Raw genomic sequence first — 13,920 nt, 5'->3', positions numbered from 1 at the left:
TACTGGACCAAAGTCTTAGGTCTTCAAAGAATGTTTAAAGTTGTATGGGTAAAAGTGTATATTTGCTCAGAAAAACACAATTTAATATTTGAATACATGTAACAACAACACAAAAATAACAAGAATTAATTCTGTTCTCCAAAAAGTTACCAATGTCTTGAGGATTGCTCCTCAGGGGCACCCCAGCAATTCTGTGAATTTGGTCAATTTCACCACCTGCTCATTTCATTCGCACTGTTCCCTCATACCACTGGAACCAGGGTTCAAGTCTCCAAGTCACCGCCCAAGCACTACAACTGTGGAGTTCGCATCTTCTCCATGTGTCGTTGTGGGGTTGCCCCAGGTTCTCTGTCCCGTCAAAATTGCCGGTAGGTGTGTCTGAATGGTGTCTATGCCCTGGAATGGCTTATTCCCTGCCTTGTGCTTGTCTCTGGACCCCCATAACCCTGCAAAGGCCAAATGGGCATAGAGAATGTGTAAATGCGTAAATGTATAGTTAAATTATGATATGTTGAGTCAGCCTTCAAAAATAACAGAAACACCTAACAATTAATTATAAGGACCTAATAATGAGTAGAGCCGCCCTTCACTTTGCATTTATCTTCATTTATCGTAAGATGACACTTATGTAGCTCAAAGACAGTTCTTTATTGTCAACACATCCATGTACAAATACATAATGCATTGAACTACCGTTTCCCTTGGACTCCCTATGGTGGTACACACACACACACACACATACTATATGGACAAAAGTATTGGGACACACCTCTTAACCACTTGAATTCAGGTGTGACCCATTGCCACAGTTGTATACAATCAAGCACCTAGCCATGCAGTAAGATTTACAAACATTTGAAAGAATGGGTTTTCTGAAGAACTCAGTGAATTCAAGCATGGTGCTGTCACAGGATGCCACCTTTGCAGTCAGTTCGTGAAATTTCTTCCCTGCTAGACATTCCATGGTCAACTGTAAGTGTTATTATTCCAAAGGAGAAGTGTTTAGGAACAGAAACTCAGCCACAAAGTGGCATAACCTGTTAAGTAACACAGTAAGGTTGCCATGTGCTGAGGCACATAGTGCATAAAAGTCACCAACACTCTGTTGACTCAATAACCGCCACGTTCCAAAACTTCCTTTGGCATTAACGCCAGCACAAAAATTGTACACCAAGAGCTTCATGGAATGGATTTTCATAGCTAAGCAGCTGCTCAAGCCTCACATCACTAACCTCAATATCAAGTGTCAGATGGAGTGGTGTAAAGCACATTGCCACTGGACTCTGGAGTAGTGGAAATATGTTCGAATCACACTTCTCAGTCTAACAGTCTGATGGAAAAGTCTAAGTTTGGAAGATGCCAGGACAGCATTACCTGCCTGACTGCATTGTGCCAACAATGCTTGGGGGAGGAGGGATAATGGTATGGGGTTGTTTTTAAAGGGTTGGGCTAGGCCCCTTAGTTCCAATGTACGGCACTCTTAATCCCCCAGCATGCCAAGACAATTTGGACAATTCTTCCAAATTTGTGGGATCAGTTCGGGGAAGGCCCTTTTCTGTTCCAGCATGACTGTGCCTTAGTGGACAAAGCAAGGTCCATAAAGACATGGTTGGGTGAGTCTGGTGTGGAAGAATTTGACTGGCCCACACAGAACCCTGACCTCAACCCCATCAAACACCTTTGGGATGAACTAGACGAGCCAGGCCTTCACGTCTAACATCAGTGCCTGACCTCACAAATGTTCTTCTGGGTGAATGGACAAAACGCCTCACAGACGCACTCCGTAAACTTGTGGAAAGCCTTACCAGAAGAGTGGCAGCTGTTATAGCTGCAAAAGGGGGGTTTAACTTGAGGTGAGGTGAGGTATTTAGAGCTCCTGATTGCTTGGGTCAGGTGTTCTGGGAACAAAATGACAGGCACAATTGTGTACTACACATTTATCTTTGCGCTTTACTTCAGTTTCGCTGTACAACCACAAGTGGGCCCTAATGGGGTTCTTTCCTGCAACTATTGATTACTAGCTTACATCTTTACCACATCACACCAACAGATTGCTTATCAACAGAAATAGGTTGTCAGTGTCGACTTGTGGTTGTACAGCGAAACTGAAGTAAAGCGCAAAGATAAATGTGTAGTACACAATTGTGCCTGTCATTTTGTTTATGCGAATGACACTTTACACATTTGTAACTATTAATCTGCAACTTCGAATTCAAAACACAGGTGTTCTGAGTATTGTCTGTGTGTGCAAATCGATAGATGCAGCTTTTCACATCAGAGCTGTGAGTATAAATTTCAACTTACAAATACAAATATGAATTTTACAAGTTCTCACATTCAAATTAGCAAGCTCTCGAGTTTTGCTACTGTTTTACCTTCATAGATTTAGTGTATATAGTGTACAAATGAAATAAATAAAGGTATGAATGCAGCTGCACTTGTAAGTTTGATTTAGACATTTTTTTCATTTACAGTTTAAATTATTTTGTTCACCCCATGTACGACGGCAATCCATTTAGAATATGAAGGGGGTATTCGCAATTCGATTCTTAAAAAAAAGTGTCTGAAGCAGAGACGATCCATGTTGTAACTAGAGAGGTGCATATCATTTACATTGATACGTATCGCGTACGTTGTACTTTTTTATTAGTTATGAGTTTTTAAACAATTTCCTCTTGAATAATAAAAGTTTTCTGATTCTGAGTATTAGTACGCGGAAACGTGTAATGCCCCCTTATGTGTTTGCGCGTGCGCGTTGGCCCTGCTGACATTGACGTCACTGGCCACGGAGACCGTCAGTATGTGGCACGGAAAGGTGACGATGCCTACACTGTGCTATAGTGGCTAATTATGTTAACTGCAGTACTAAATTGTAATCGTAAAGATATGGCGCATGTTTACTTGTGATACGACGTTCGATTTCCAAGAACCAGGAGTATTTTTTTTCCCTGCGGTGACTTTTTTGACAAGTAAGAAATGCCTGTTTCCTCATACTGTTGCGTAGCTGTAAAAATGGCATCAGGTACAGACGGATCTCTACAGATTGCTACTTGGCATTTTCAGACTAACATATTTGATTAATAAGTTGCAAGCTCATGGTCGATATGTAACGCCACGATCTTGGCTTTGAGAATAACACTGATTACAGCGCACCGTCCATCTACACGGGACAGACGTTTCTGTACGCCGGTCTCTGGGTTAAGACTTCTGCGTTTCACATATATCGAAGTAAGTAGCTCACATTAACAGTTAACAAATGTGAAACTGACCCCTGTTAAATAAGTCGTCAGATCGTCATATGCTTTACACCAGGCGTTGATAACAAAGGAGGCGGTGTGGCTCAGCGAGTTAGGATGCTGTGCCTGTGATCGGTTCTAATCCTAGTGTCAACAGAGACATTTCAGTTTTGGGCTCTTGAGTAAAGTCCTTAACTTAACCCCCAATTTTCTGGGACTGTCTGACTGCTTTCTCAAAAAATGTATGTCGCTTTTTAATCAATTTTACCTATTTGTTTTGATGGTATGAATTGTGCAGCACTTTGGCAAACATGAGAGTATTCTTGAAAAGTGCTTTTATAAATAAAATTTACTTATGTTATTTAAAAGTATCTGCTGAGTATATAACACTGTGAGATCTCTAAAATGTATTAAGGTATTTATGTACATATCGTTTACTATGATGATGTTTGTATTGTTGTCTGGGTTGAGCGTTTGGAGTTCTAGTGGATTTTCAAAATTCGTTTTGTGTGTTTTTCTTTCTCTGCAGTCTTCCCTTGTGTGATGTCATAAAAGCAATACTGCCAGCCCCAAACATCCATGCAGGAGTAATCAGAGACGTTCCATGTCCATTCAGCCTGCTGCTGGTTAACCGTTTCAAAGAAGAGGATGAGACTGTCTTCTCACAGTCAGCGGCATGAGCATCCACAGCATAGGGGGCGCTGTCATGAATTCTCTGGGCACTAGTCTGGTGGCTCATATGAGCAGTAAAGTGTTAGGCTGGCGTGGCTTGTCAGTGGAGCCTCTTCAGCCCGGCCGTATCAGCTTCCTGCTGCAGACCATGGTACCGACTGGGTACACCCAGCTGCAGGAGGAGCGGCTAGCATTGAGCGACTTGGGGGGGAAGCAAGATTGCCACCAGAATGGGCTCCGCTCAGACTTGTCCAATCTGGAAGACTGGCGCCACCCAGATAGGGGTTCTTGGGCTTCCAGCAGCCTGTCTGAGCATGGGGATCGCTGTGGCTCGGAGACTGCTCCTATGCTGGGCAACAACCAGCTTTCCGGTGAGGAAGGCAAAGAGGCTGAGCAGGAGGGAGATGGTGAGCAGGGTATGGCCACCAGGAGAATGCCGAAGGAGTCACCACTGGCCATGGCTCTGCAGATCCTCTTGCCTTTTCTTCTGGCTGGGTTTGGCACGGTGTCAGCCGGTATGGTACTGGATGTTGTGCAGGTGAGGGAATTGGGCTAAAACTTGGGATTTACCTGTTGTTTTGCGAGATAAACAATTTTCAGAGTTGTTTTTGTAGTGTAGCTGCTGTGAATGCCGTACCCGCTGAAAGTTTATCTTTCAGTTTTACTGCAGTCTAAACCTTTTCTCATGGGTGTTTTACTCTGGCAGCACTGGGAAGCTTTCCAGAACATCACAGAGATCTTCATTCTAGTACCTGCTCTCCTGGGTCTAAAGGGAAACCTGGAGATGACTTTGGCTTCCAGACTCTCTACAGCAGTAAGAATAAACAGATTTCTTATAAACTTACATATACACACAGTCGCCTTGCATGCTCCCTCCTTCTAGCAATGTTAGTTTCTTTTTTGGGGTGTGTACTTGTACTGAGATAACTGCAAAGCAAGAAGGCAAACATCACCGTAAGCATCATAACCGATCTGGTGACACCACAAGACACAGGTTCTATGTGAGGTACAATGTGTATGGGGGGCAAGAAGCTTTTCTCACAGGAGAAATTCCATCATTTGGTGTTTTGCAGATGCTGGTGAAATATTATGACTGGTGTGTCACTCTAGAAACTTCTATAAGCATTTAGCCTTAAGACATGGTGTCCGGAACAGCCATTACCTTTGTTTCATGCCATCCTCACGTCCATCAAATCATGGCTGGTGAATGGGAGCATTGTCCTGAAGGGTGATGCTGATTACTCACAATGGCTTTATTTGTATTAGCCTTACCCTCGAAAGAGTGCAGTAGATATAAAACCATGTTGGGAAAATGCACCGTACGCTTCTATAGATCTGTGGCTTTCTGTGAGGTCCATGCTAGCCAGGCCATTAGCCAGATAGTAAAATTACAGGTCTTATTTCTGGCTCCAAGCGTAATTCTAGCTAGACTCATCTAGCCAGAACTGGAAATAACTGCTGTCTGTCGCTTTATCGTTTATTATTAAAAGACACTAGATCCTGCTTTATTTTGCTTGTAAGTAATACAACGTGTTATCACATCTCTTACTGTAACCTATTCTCCCCCTGTGTCATGTAGGCGTGGTAACTTCTTTCTGTGTACTGTGCATTCCCCAGACCCTTGCTGAGTGGTGTTTACACTGGGCATGACAGACTTGCGCTAAATATCAACGAGTGCCAAACTGATACAGGATTTTCCGATACCAATACTGATTTCGATATTTGAGGATTTTAAAATCTGACAATGATATATTAGCAGAAAATTCTTTTTTTTCCAGAAACATATGACATAAATAAAGATTTTCTTTGACATTTGTTATGTGTAGATTTTTAAAAGTCCTTACAAAGATAACATGATATAATGCAGCTTTCATTGTCATAAATAGTACATTGAACAAAATTACAACAAAATATATAAAAGTTTTGATAAATGAGTCATATGTATAAAAATACAAAAAAGTTTTTAAAATCATGCATTAAAAACTATAGAATGCTACTTGTAATTAACTATAAATAAAAGGAAATAGCATGTGTTATGTTCCAGGCAGTTTTGGTCTGCCCTCTGGTGGACAAACTATGTAACAACAACACTCATAATTGCAGGATTTGTCTTCAGTCTCACCGTTTCTTTTTAATTGTCTTTTGTTTGCCGTTATAAATGTCAATACCAATTTATCTGCCATTAGCTCATATTGGCCGATAATATCTGTGCCAATATTTATTGATCACGCTCTAGTTTCAATGTCATGGGCTTGGCAGTAAGGCAGTAGTCTTATGTTAGTGTATGTGATACTGAGCCATTGTTCTTCCCATTGTTCTTGTGACCGTGTTCCCTGTGCTTCCTTTATACTGGGGCTCTAGCGGCTACATGAGGCCTCCTCTTGAACTCGCACTTTAATGCAATCCTTATTTCATTCTCCACCCAAACCAAACTCAGACATACAGCCAGTCATAATAAACAAGATTCTGATTTTGGAAGTGGCTGTGTTTAAAAAATATGTGTGTGTATGTATGTATATGGGTTCTTTTCAGGACGGGTTTCATGAAAGGGTTCAGAGCGACATACGCAATACAACAGAAGTGTACAGTTTGTTCTGTGCAAGGCTGCAAACAGAATCAGGTGACAGAGACGGGCAGGAGGAATAGGTGCTTTCTTTGGGGACTGAAGAATTGCTAACGGCAACAAAAAGAAAAGGCAGCAATTTCAGCACTCGCAGGAAGGGGATTGTGCACAGAAGCAACACTGGCATGAGGTCCCGAAGAGAACTGCAGCTGTGGTCTTGCATCAGGGACTGGGCGTGTTGTCTGGGGTCCAAAGGAAACCCTGTTGTGTGTAATGGCTGGGAACAAGTACAGAAAAAGCAAATGTGTGTTCTTATTACATCAGCATTTCCCAACCTGGTCCTAGGGGACCCCCAGACAGTGCACATTTTTGCTCCCTCCCAGCTGCCTACTGGGGGGGTGCAAAAACATGGACTATCTGGAGGTACTTGAGGACCAGGTTTGGAAGCACTGTATTACTCGTACATGACTTGGTGCCATCTCAGGGCATTCCAGTCCACATACACAATCATGGTATTTCTTATAAAACCCACATTGTTTTTCTTTGGCTCCAGTTTTTGTTGTAAAACTGATCCCATTTTTTCTGCTGACAGCTGAATGCTAGGATGTAAGTGATAGCCGTATTAGCTCTGTGTACTAATGGTTGCAAGATGCGTCATGCTTCTGTGAAGGGTTAGGCTGTGGTCTCAATTTACCAACTCTGCAGGCCTCTTTTATGCTGTTAATGTGTGTCCATACAGGGGGCGTCTTCCTCTTTGAGGATTACAAAGCATTCTGTACATTCTGGGTCATGCTTCCAACATCACCGTGTTTCAGTCTGTGGCAGGTTCTGGTGAATGCTGACCCGGCGCTGTATTAATGACTGTGAGGTCTCTCTCCCTGCCTCAGGTAAACGTGGGTAAGATGGACTCCCCCATCGAGAAGTGGAACTTGATCATTGGGAACCTCGCACTTAAGCAGGTAATGAACCATTTTGAGCAGGTGTAGTCAGCTGCTGAGTATTATGAACACTGCGCAGTGACTGGGTCTGCTATTGGAGGTGGCTGTGATGTTCTCCCAGCATGCAGCTGTGCTGCCATAGTGTGGCTATAGGCCATGTCACTGTAGGTGGAACTTGCTCTGTGTGATACTGAAGAAGTAATTCTGTGTGGGTCTTCTAGTACGGTCATGTGACTCACTGCTCCCTGCGCCGTCGCTTCTGCACCAGGTTCAGGCCACTGTGGTGGGCTTTTTGGCTGCAGTAGCAGCAGCCATTCTGGGCTGGATCCCTGAAGGAAAGTTCCAGATGAGTCACGTGATGCTGCTGTGTTCCAGCAGTGTGGCTACGGCCTTTATCGCTTCTCTGCTGCAAGGTACTTTCTTGTCTTGACACATGCAATTAGCTCTCCCTCCCTATCTGTGACTCGCTCCACCGGCTAAACGCAGCTGGAAGGCTGAGCTCTTCGCTTCCCTCCCACAGGCATAATCATGGTGGGTGTGATTGTGGGTTCCAAGAAGACGGGCATAAACCCAGACAATGTGGCGACGCCCATCGCTGCCAGTTTCGGGGATCTCATCACCCTTGCCATCCTGGCCTTCATAAGTCAAGGCCTCTACAACTGCTTAGGTGAGAGAGAGGGGGAGGCTGGGGCACTGAGGCAGGTGCTTACACTGTACTTACTAAGAAACTTACTGATTATGGTCAGGAAATATCCCTCAGAGATGATAAACATCACCAAATGGACAAAACATTTACAACACTCGGTGAAATCTGTATGTACTGTATGTGTATTTTGGGTCTGTGCAATATGTGTGATTGTGTGCACTAATTCTATTATTTATTGTATGTGTTACAGTATTTTTTTGGTCTGTTTCTTTTCTATTGCGTTTTTTTTTTACCGGGTGTTGCAACAAGTAAATTTCCCCAGTGTGGGATCAATAAAGTCTTATCTAAAACAGTACATGCATGCACAGCCAGACAGCCTAGTAATACAAGTAAGGAGATAATTATGTAACAGTCAGATTACGATAAAGTGCCTGCAGGTTTAATTTCTGTTTTCATTTGTAATGAGGGCCCCTTTATTAGATTCATTTTGTTAATAGCAGATGACTTAGACTGGTGTGTTATTAAAATAATACTGTCTCCTTCAGTCAAACATCTGATGGAGGAGCAGCTGTCAAAACCAGGCTGGGCTGCATTATAGGTTCAGACAGAAGACTGCTAATAGCTGTAGGGAGGGCAGCCAGCTGAAAGCTTTACTGCACCACACTGGCGCCTGAAGTTTGAATCGGCCGGTGATGTCATAAGTACGGACTGGGGCTCTGTCACGGCCTTTCTTTTATACGAATGCTTAGTGACTGTGACTGTGTCGGCGTCCGCAGAGTCCCATCCCTACGTGGCGGCTGTGGTGTGTGTCTTCTTCCTGCTCCTAACGCCACTGTGGATCGTCATCTCCTCCAAGCACCCGGCCAGCCGCACGCTGCTGTACTCAGGCTGGGAGCCGGTGATCACGGCCATGGTCATCAGCAGGTGGCTGCCTCCCCTTCCTGGTTAACTCTGCGGCTCTGTGTGCTGAGCATGCATGGGAATGGGCCAAGTACTGCGTCCTTCCTGTCTCTCAGCCTCAGATTAGAAGCGTTTTCCCTGTTTACCACACCTTGTAGTTCTGCTGTAGTATCAGCCTCTCTAAGTGCTTTTTCAAACATGACATTTCTTTTGTTTTTTACTCCAAAACCCTGCCTCGGACTCCCATTGTTAAAATCAATATTAAGCAATTCACTGTTTTTACCAAAGCACTCCCTGTGCTTTGTTTTGACATAAAATCAGGCCTGAGCTTCTCTTAAATGTTTTTGCTTTTCTTCTGGAATGGCAGGTATTTGTTTAATAACCACATTTTTAAAAACCGTTACATTGTGTTTTTCTTTTAAGTGACTGAACTGCATACTTCTAGCTGTTTGTTTAGACCCTTAGATTGTTAATCTGCAGTTTGTAGTGGGGCAGTGTGTTGCTTTGTGGACTAAGACCCTGTGATCAGAAGACCATCTGTTCAAGGCTCGGCCTCGGCAGAATAGTCACATGTCTGTGGGTCCACTAGGAAGGCCCTTAACTCCCAGCTACAGGGGTGCTGTAGGGGTCACATTTCTGCTGCTTCTTGTCTTTTCCAGTATTGGGGGGCTTATCCTGGACAAAACGGTGTCCGATCCAAACTTGGCTGGGATTGTTGTCTACACCCCCGTCATTAACGGTAAGTGAAGTAGCAGGGCGTGTGTCATTGGGCTGAGAGGGGCAGCTGGCCAATCCAGACCCGTGGGAATCTCTGGAGTTTATGAAATTGGAGAGAGGCAGCTAGCAGAAATGCAAGTATCGGGTAGCCTGGTCAGCTCTGGCCATCTTTTAAATTTGACTGTTGATTGTCCTGTTTTCTTCTGGTGCTATTGAGATATAGATCAAAATTCAAGATTTGTGAAATGCAGAGTGACAACATGTGGTGAAACGTAATTCTGGCTTGCTCCTAAAACTTTAAAGTGAATTTCAAGGGAATGTCAATAAATAAATTAAACTAATGCTAAATAAAAGCTGTATAATGCTATTTAAAAAGATCATGCGGCAGACATTATATACAGTGTGCATGGTAGGCAGTTGTTAAGTCATTGGGCATGTCCGTGTTGAGAAGACTGATGGCCTGAGGGCAGAATCTTGAGCCTCTCGGTTTTGCTATCAGACTTATTTATTATGGTCTTTTTTTACATGTCCTTTGCTATAATGATTAATCTTTTTCTCATTGCACGGTTGTTTGTGGTAGTGTGGCAGACCTGTGCCTATGCCTGCACTTTTAGATGATGGGGAAGTCATTGTGACTCTGAAATAAATTACCCTAAAACACCTTCTGTCATAACTAGGGTTGGGTATCGTTTGGGGTTTTTTCGATACCGGTGCCAAATCGATACTTTTAAAACGGTACCGGTGCCAAAACGGTGCCTGAACCGATACTTTACAAAAGCCACAAAATGATGGTGGATGACTCAAGAATACATTTTTATTGAACAAAAAATTGAATGCTTAAAATTGAACAATATATTAAAAGTTTAAAGTATATATGAATATATATGTAAATACAAAAAACAACAACAAAACATGCGCCACCTATGTAGTGTTAATTTAACATTACATTAGCCTACTGCTAACCTGCGGAAAGCCTGCTGTCGTCATCATAATCGGTGGACTCCTTTTTGCTACGGTTGGTATGACTGGGGCTGGGGTTATCCACACCGATCGTGCCAGCTGTTGTCCGCAAGCTGTCAAGCATGGTGCATCCCTCTGCTTTTAAGTTTATCCCATGTACCCTCAAATGTTTCATTAGATTTGACGTGTTTCCCGCTTTACACGCAACTGCTGTAAAACATTTGCTGCGCGCCGCGGTGTTGGAATCCTTTCTTGTGAAATATAGCCACACTTTCGACCGTTTAGTTTTAGGCATTTTAACAAAAGTTGTTTAATTTAGCAAGCTAAGATAGCGGTAGACCGCCTGCTGCCGTCAGAGCAAGTGTAACGTTAGTTGCTGCATTCACGCGCATCTCGGATGGTCTCATTTCCTGATGATGTCACGTGTGTGTTGATGAATCTTATGCTTATTACAACTGTGTCATCATAGCCCCAGAGAACAAATATTTCAATCGACAGTTCAGGCATCTAAGTGGCACCGAAATTCGCGTTTTGTTTCGGTCCGGTACATACCGGTTATATAGGTACCGGTGCTGTATTGGCACCGGTTTTCGGTACCCAACCCTAGTCATAACCCATCTTCAGTAATCAGATGATCCCAGTTGATCCTGGCTCTCTTCTAGGTATTGGTGGGAATCTTGTGGCTATCCAGTCAAGTCGAATCTCTACCCACCTGCACTTCCACTGTGCCCCCGGTGAGGTACCAGAGGAGGCGCAGGGCTGTTACTACCCCTGCCGCACCTTTTACGGCTCAGGTAACCACAAAGCCGTCAGCACTGTTAGGGCCTGGTGCTGCTGCTGCACCTCAGGCTTTGATTCAGTGAAGCAAATTTATAAACGCTTATATAAATGGACTCAGTGGGTAGCACTGTTGCCTCAAAGCACCATAGTTGGGGATTTGAATCCAGCCTCTTTTCTATGTGTGGAGGTTGCATGTTCTCCTCTTGATACTCTCGTTTCATCTAACAGGTCTGATTCTGTATTCTGTTTTGTGTATTTCTAAATGTGATGAATGTGAAGATGTCACCAGCCATCAGCACCAGACCCTAGTGACCTACAGAAAATCCTCCCCCTCCCTTCTGTCCCCCAGGTGCCAATCACCGCTCAGCACAGGTGCTGCTGCTGTTGGTTATTCCAGGTCATCTGATCTTTCTCTACACTATTCACCTGATGAAGAGTGGTCACACCACTCTCACACCAATTTTCACAAGTGTATACTTGGCTACTGCACTGTTACAGGTAAGCTCTTAGTTTGCATTCTGTTATGTCTACACATTTAGCATTGTGGCATTATCTGCATTGGTAACGAATGCTGATGTCCTGTAAACCACCAGTGAACTTGGGGGAACTAGAAATGTGCTCCACTCTGGGGTTTACTCAGATGGCGATGGCAGAGGCGCAGTTCTTGGTGTGTGAATCTGACTTTGGTTTGGTTAGTTGGGCTTTTAACCGCATTGCCTCCTCCCAGGTTGTGACCCTGCTGTGCATCGCAGACTGCATGGTGCATTCCATATGGAGTAGCGGCAAGGACCCTGACAGCTTCTCCATACCTTACCTGACAGCCCTAGGAGACCTGCTAGGCACTGCACTCTTGGCACTCAGCTTCCACTTCCTGTGGGTTATTGGGGATCAAGATAGCGACGTTGGGGACTGAGAGTAGGAGCTGTCCCGTTTTGAGGCCCTACCCATTGTACTACGATGCGTACGGGAGTGCAATGTTTTGTTAGCTTGAACATTCCACTGCTCCTCTCATTAGACCTTTCTGGCAGAAAGCATTTTCCATTGTCTCTGCCAATGAGAAGCTACTTCTGGAAGTCACATGATAATTCAGTTTTGATGGTAGCTGTGAAACTGCAGGACAACTCGATCAAGTCGAGTATCTTGCTTCCAGTGCTAATGGGTAACAGCTAACCGTTCAGGATCAGGGTTCCCCTGATTGAATGCATTCTAGCAGGTTCTCCACCTCAGTGTAATCCATGGAGTCAGTGACATATGCTTTGAGATAGCAGCTGAATCTGATAGGTCAGTGCCTGGATTGCCCTTTCAGAACCCCTGTGATAATTCTTTAGGGAGTACGTTTTTGTTTGAGGGAAAATATGTTATGGCTTTCATGGGAACCAGCCGGAAGGTGGATCCCAAAGATTCTGTCTTAAGTTTTCTGTTCTGACATGCAGGCTGCAGCTTCTGTCTTAATGGCTTTTTCATAGCAGCACTTTAAATTAGCAGTGTGAAGCATACTACTCCATTATTCTCATTGCTTCCTCCCTCTGACCAAACTTTCAGGTGGCAGCATTGTCACTGAGTCGTTGCTTATGGTTATATCCTAACTCTCTCTGCATTTTGGGGTGTTAACTCATATTTCAGAGTGTCAAGAACCCTAAGAAAATCCAAATAGAAGGAGCAGTGATCTCTGCCTGTGCCACATGTTATTGAGATGATAATGAAACGTATGTCTCATGACATTTGTTAGGGAAGGAGATATAATGCCAGTATATTTTATTTTGACTGTTGTCCTTTTCAAAATCCATCAGCGCCTTTAAATATTAAACGTAGATTTTTTTCAGACAATACTAGCAGTTTCATGTGTTTTGTTACTGTTATGTTAAACCCACCTAGTGCCCCTCATGTTAAGCAGATGTGGATAAACAGCAGTCTGTGTTTCAGCCCAGTGGGCATGTTTTGTTCATACATGGTGTTGTTTAATACTGTCCTCACCACTGCTCTGACCATCCCTGCCACAAAAAAAATCTGTGCTGCTGTTTCCATGTCGGCCTTTTTGAACATCTTTTACTTTCTGTAATGGTGCTGAAATTATTTTTTAAACAAGAAATTTCTACATGATGAAATATTGCCCAGTGTTTTTTTTGTGAATTGTTTTCAGTTTTTTACATTTTATATGCTGTATTTAAGATGTTAAATGTAAAGCAAAATACCTAAAATTGGCAGTTTCATGACCTAGGAGTTCTAGTAGAGTTTTTCATTCCATCCTGTAAAGCCCTGTGTCCAAAGGATCTGTTCAACATCCAAGGGGAGAAGCAAATTCCCCTGAGCTCCTACACACCTGACTTGGTAACTGCAGTCCAAAAGTTAATTTAACGTGCCCTGACTACAGCTTGGTACTGGTGTTTGATCTGGGGTCTCATGCACTCACCTGCAGGAGACAAGTGGTCTCTCCGCTGAAATCTGTCATGCAAGTTCTTGCATTTACGTTGTTCCAGGATTAGTCCCAGATGTGAAAGCTGTGTACAT

At 43.5% G+C, this 13,920-nt stretch overlaps 1 protein-coding gene across 3 annotated transcripts; it reads left to right on the top strand.

The window, feature by feature from the left end:
* Window positions 1-2,758: 2,758 nt before the first annotated feature.
* Window positions 2,759-13,517, top strand: LOC111847019 (solute carrier family 41 member 2-like). 3 transcript variants are annotated; one of them, XM_023817838.2, is made up of 12 exons: window positions 2,759-2,969; window positions 3,149-3,228; window positions 3,766-4,446; window positions 4,615-4,722; window positions 7,359-7,430; window positions 7,678-7,822; window positions 7,930-8,076; window positions 8,832-8,979; window positions 9,615-9,694; window positions 11,295-11,426; window positions 11,762-11,910; window positions 12,140-13,517. In XM_023817838.2, the coding sequence occupies exons 3-12, from the start codon at window positions 3,913-3,915 to the stop codon at window positions 12,323-12,325; spliced, it is 1,701 nt and encodes a 566-aa protein (XP_023673606.1). In that variant the 5' UTR covers window positions 2,759-2,969; window positions 3,149-3,228; window positions 3,766-3,912; the 3' UTR covers window positions 12,326-13,517. The 3 variants fall into 3 exon arrangements, with proteins under 3 accessions (XP_023673606.1, XP_072567219.1, XP_023673607.1); XM_072711118.1 differs by having other exon boundaries at window positions 3,132-3,228; XM_023817839.2 differs by lacking the exon at window positions 3,149-3,228.
* Window positions 13,518-13,920: the final 403 nt, after the last annotated feature.

Source organism: Paramormyrops kingsleyae, chromosome 1, assembly GCF_048594095.1.
Source record: "Paramormyrops kingsleyae isolate MSU_618 chromosome 1, PKINGS_0.4, whole genome shotgun sequence".
Classification (NCBI taxonomy): domain Eukaryota; kingdom Metazoa; phylum Chordata; class Actinopteri; order Osteoglossiformes; family Mormyridae; genus Paramormyrops; species Paramormyrops kingsleyae.
The sequence above is the reverse complement of the archived record's forward strand: the minus strand, read 5'-3'. Positions and strand labels throughout refer to the sequence as shown.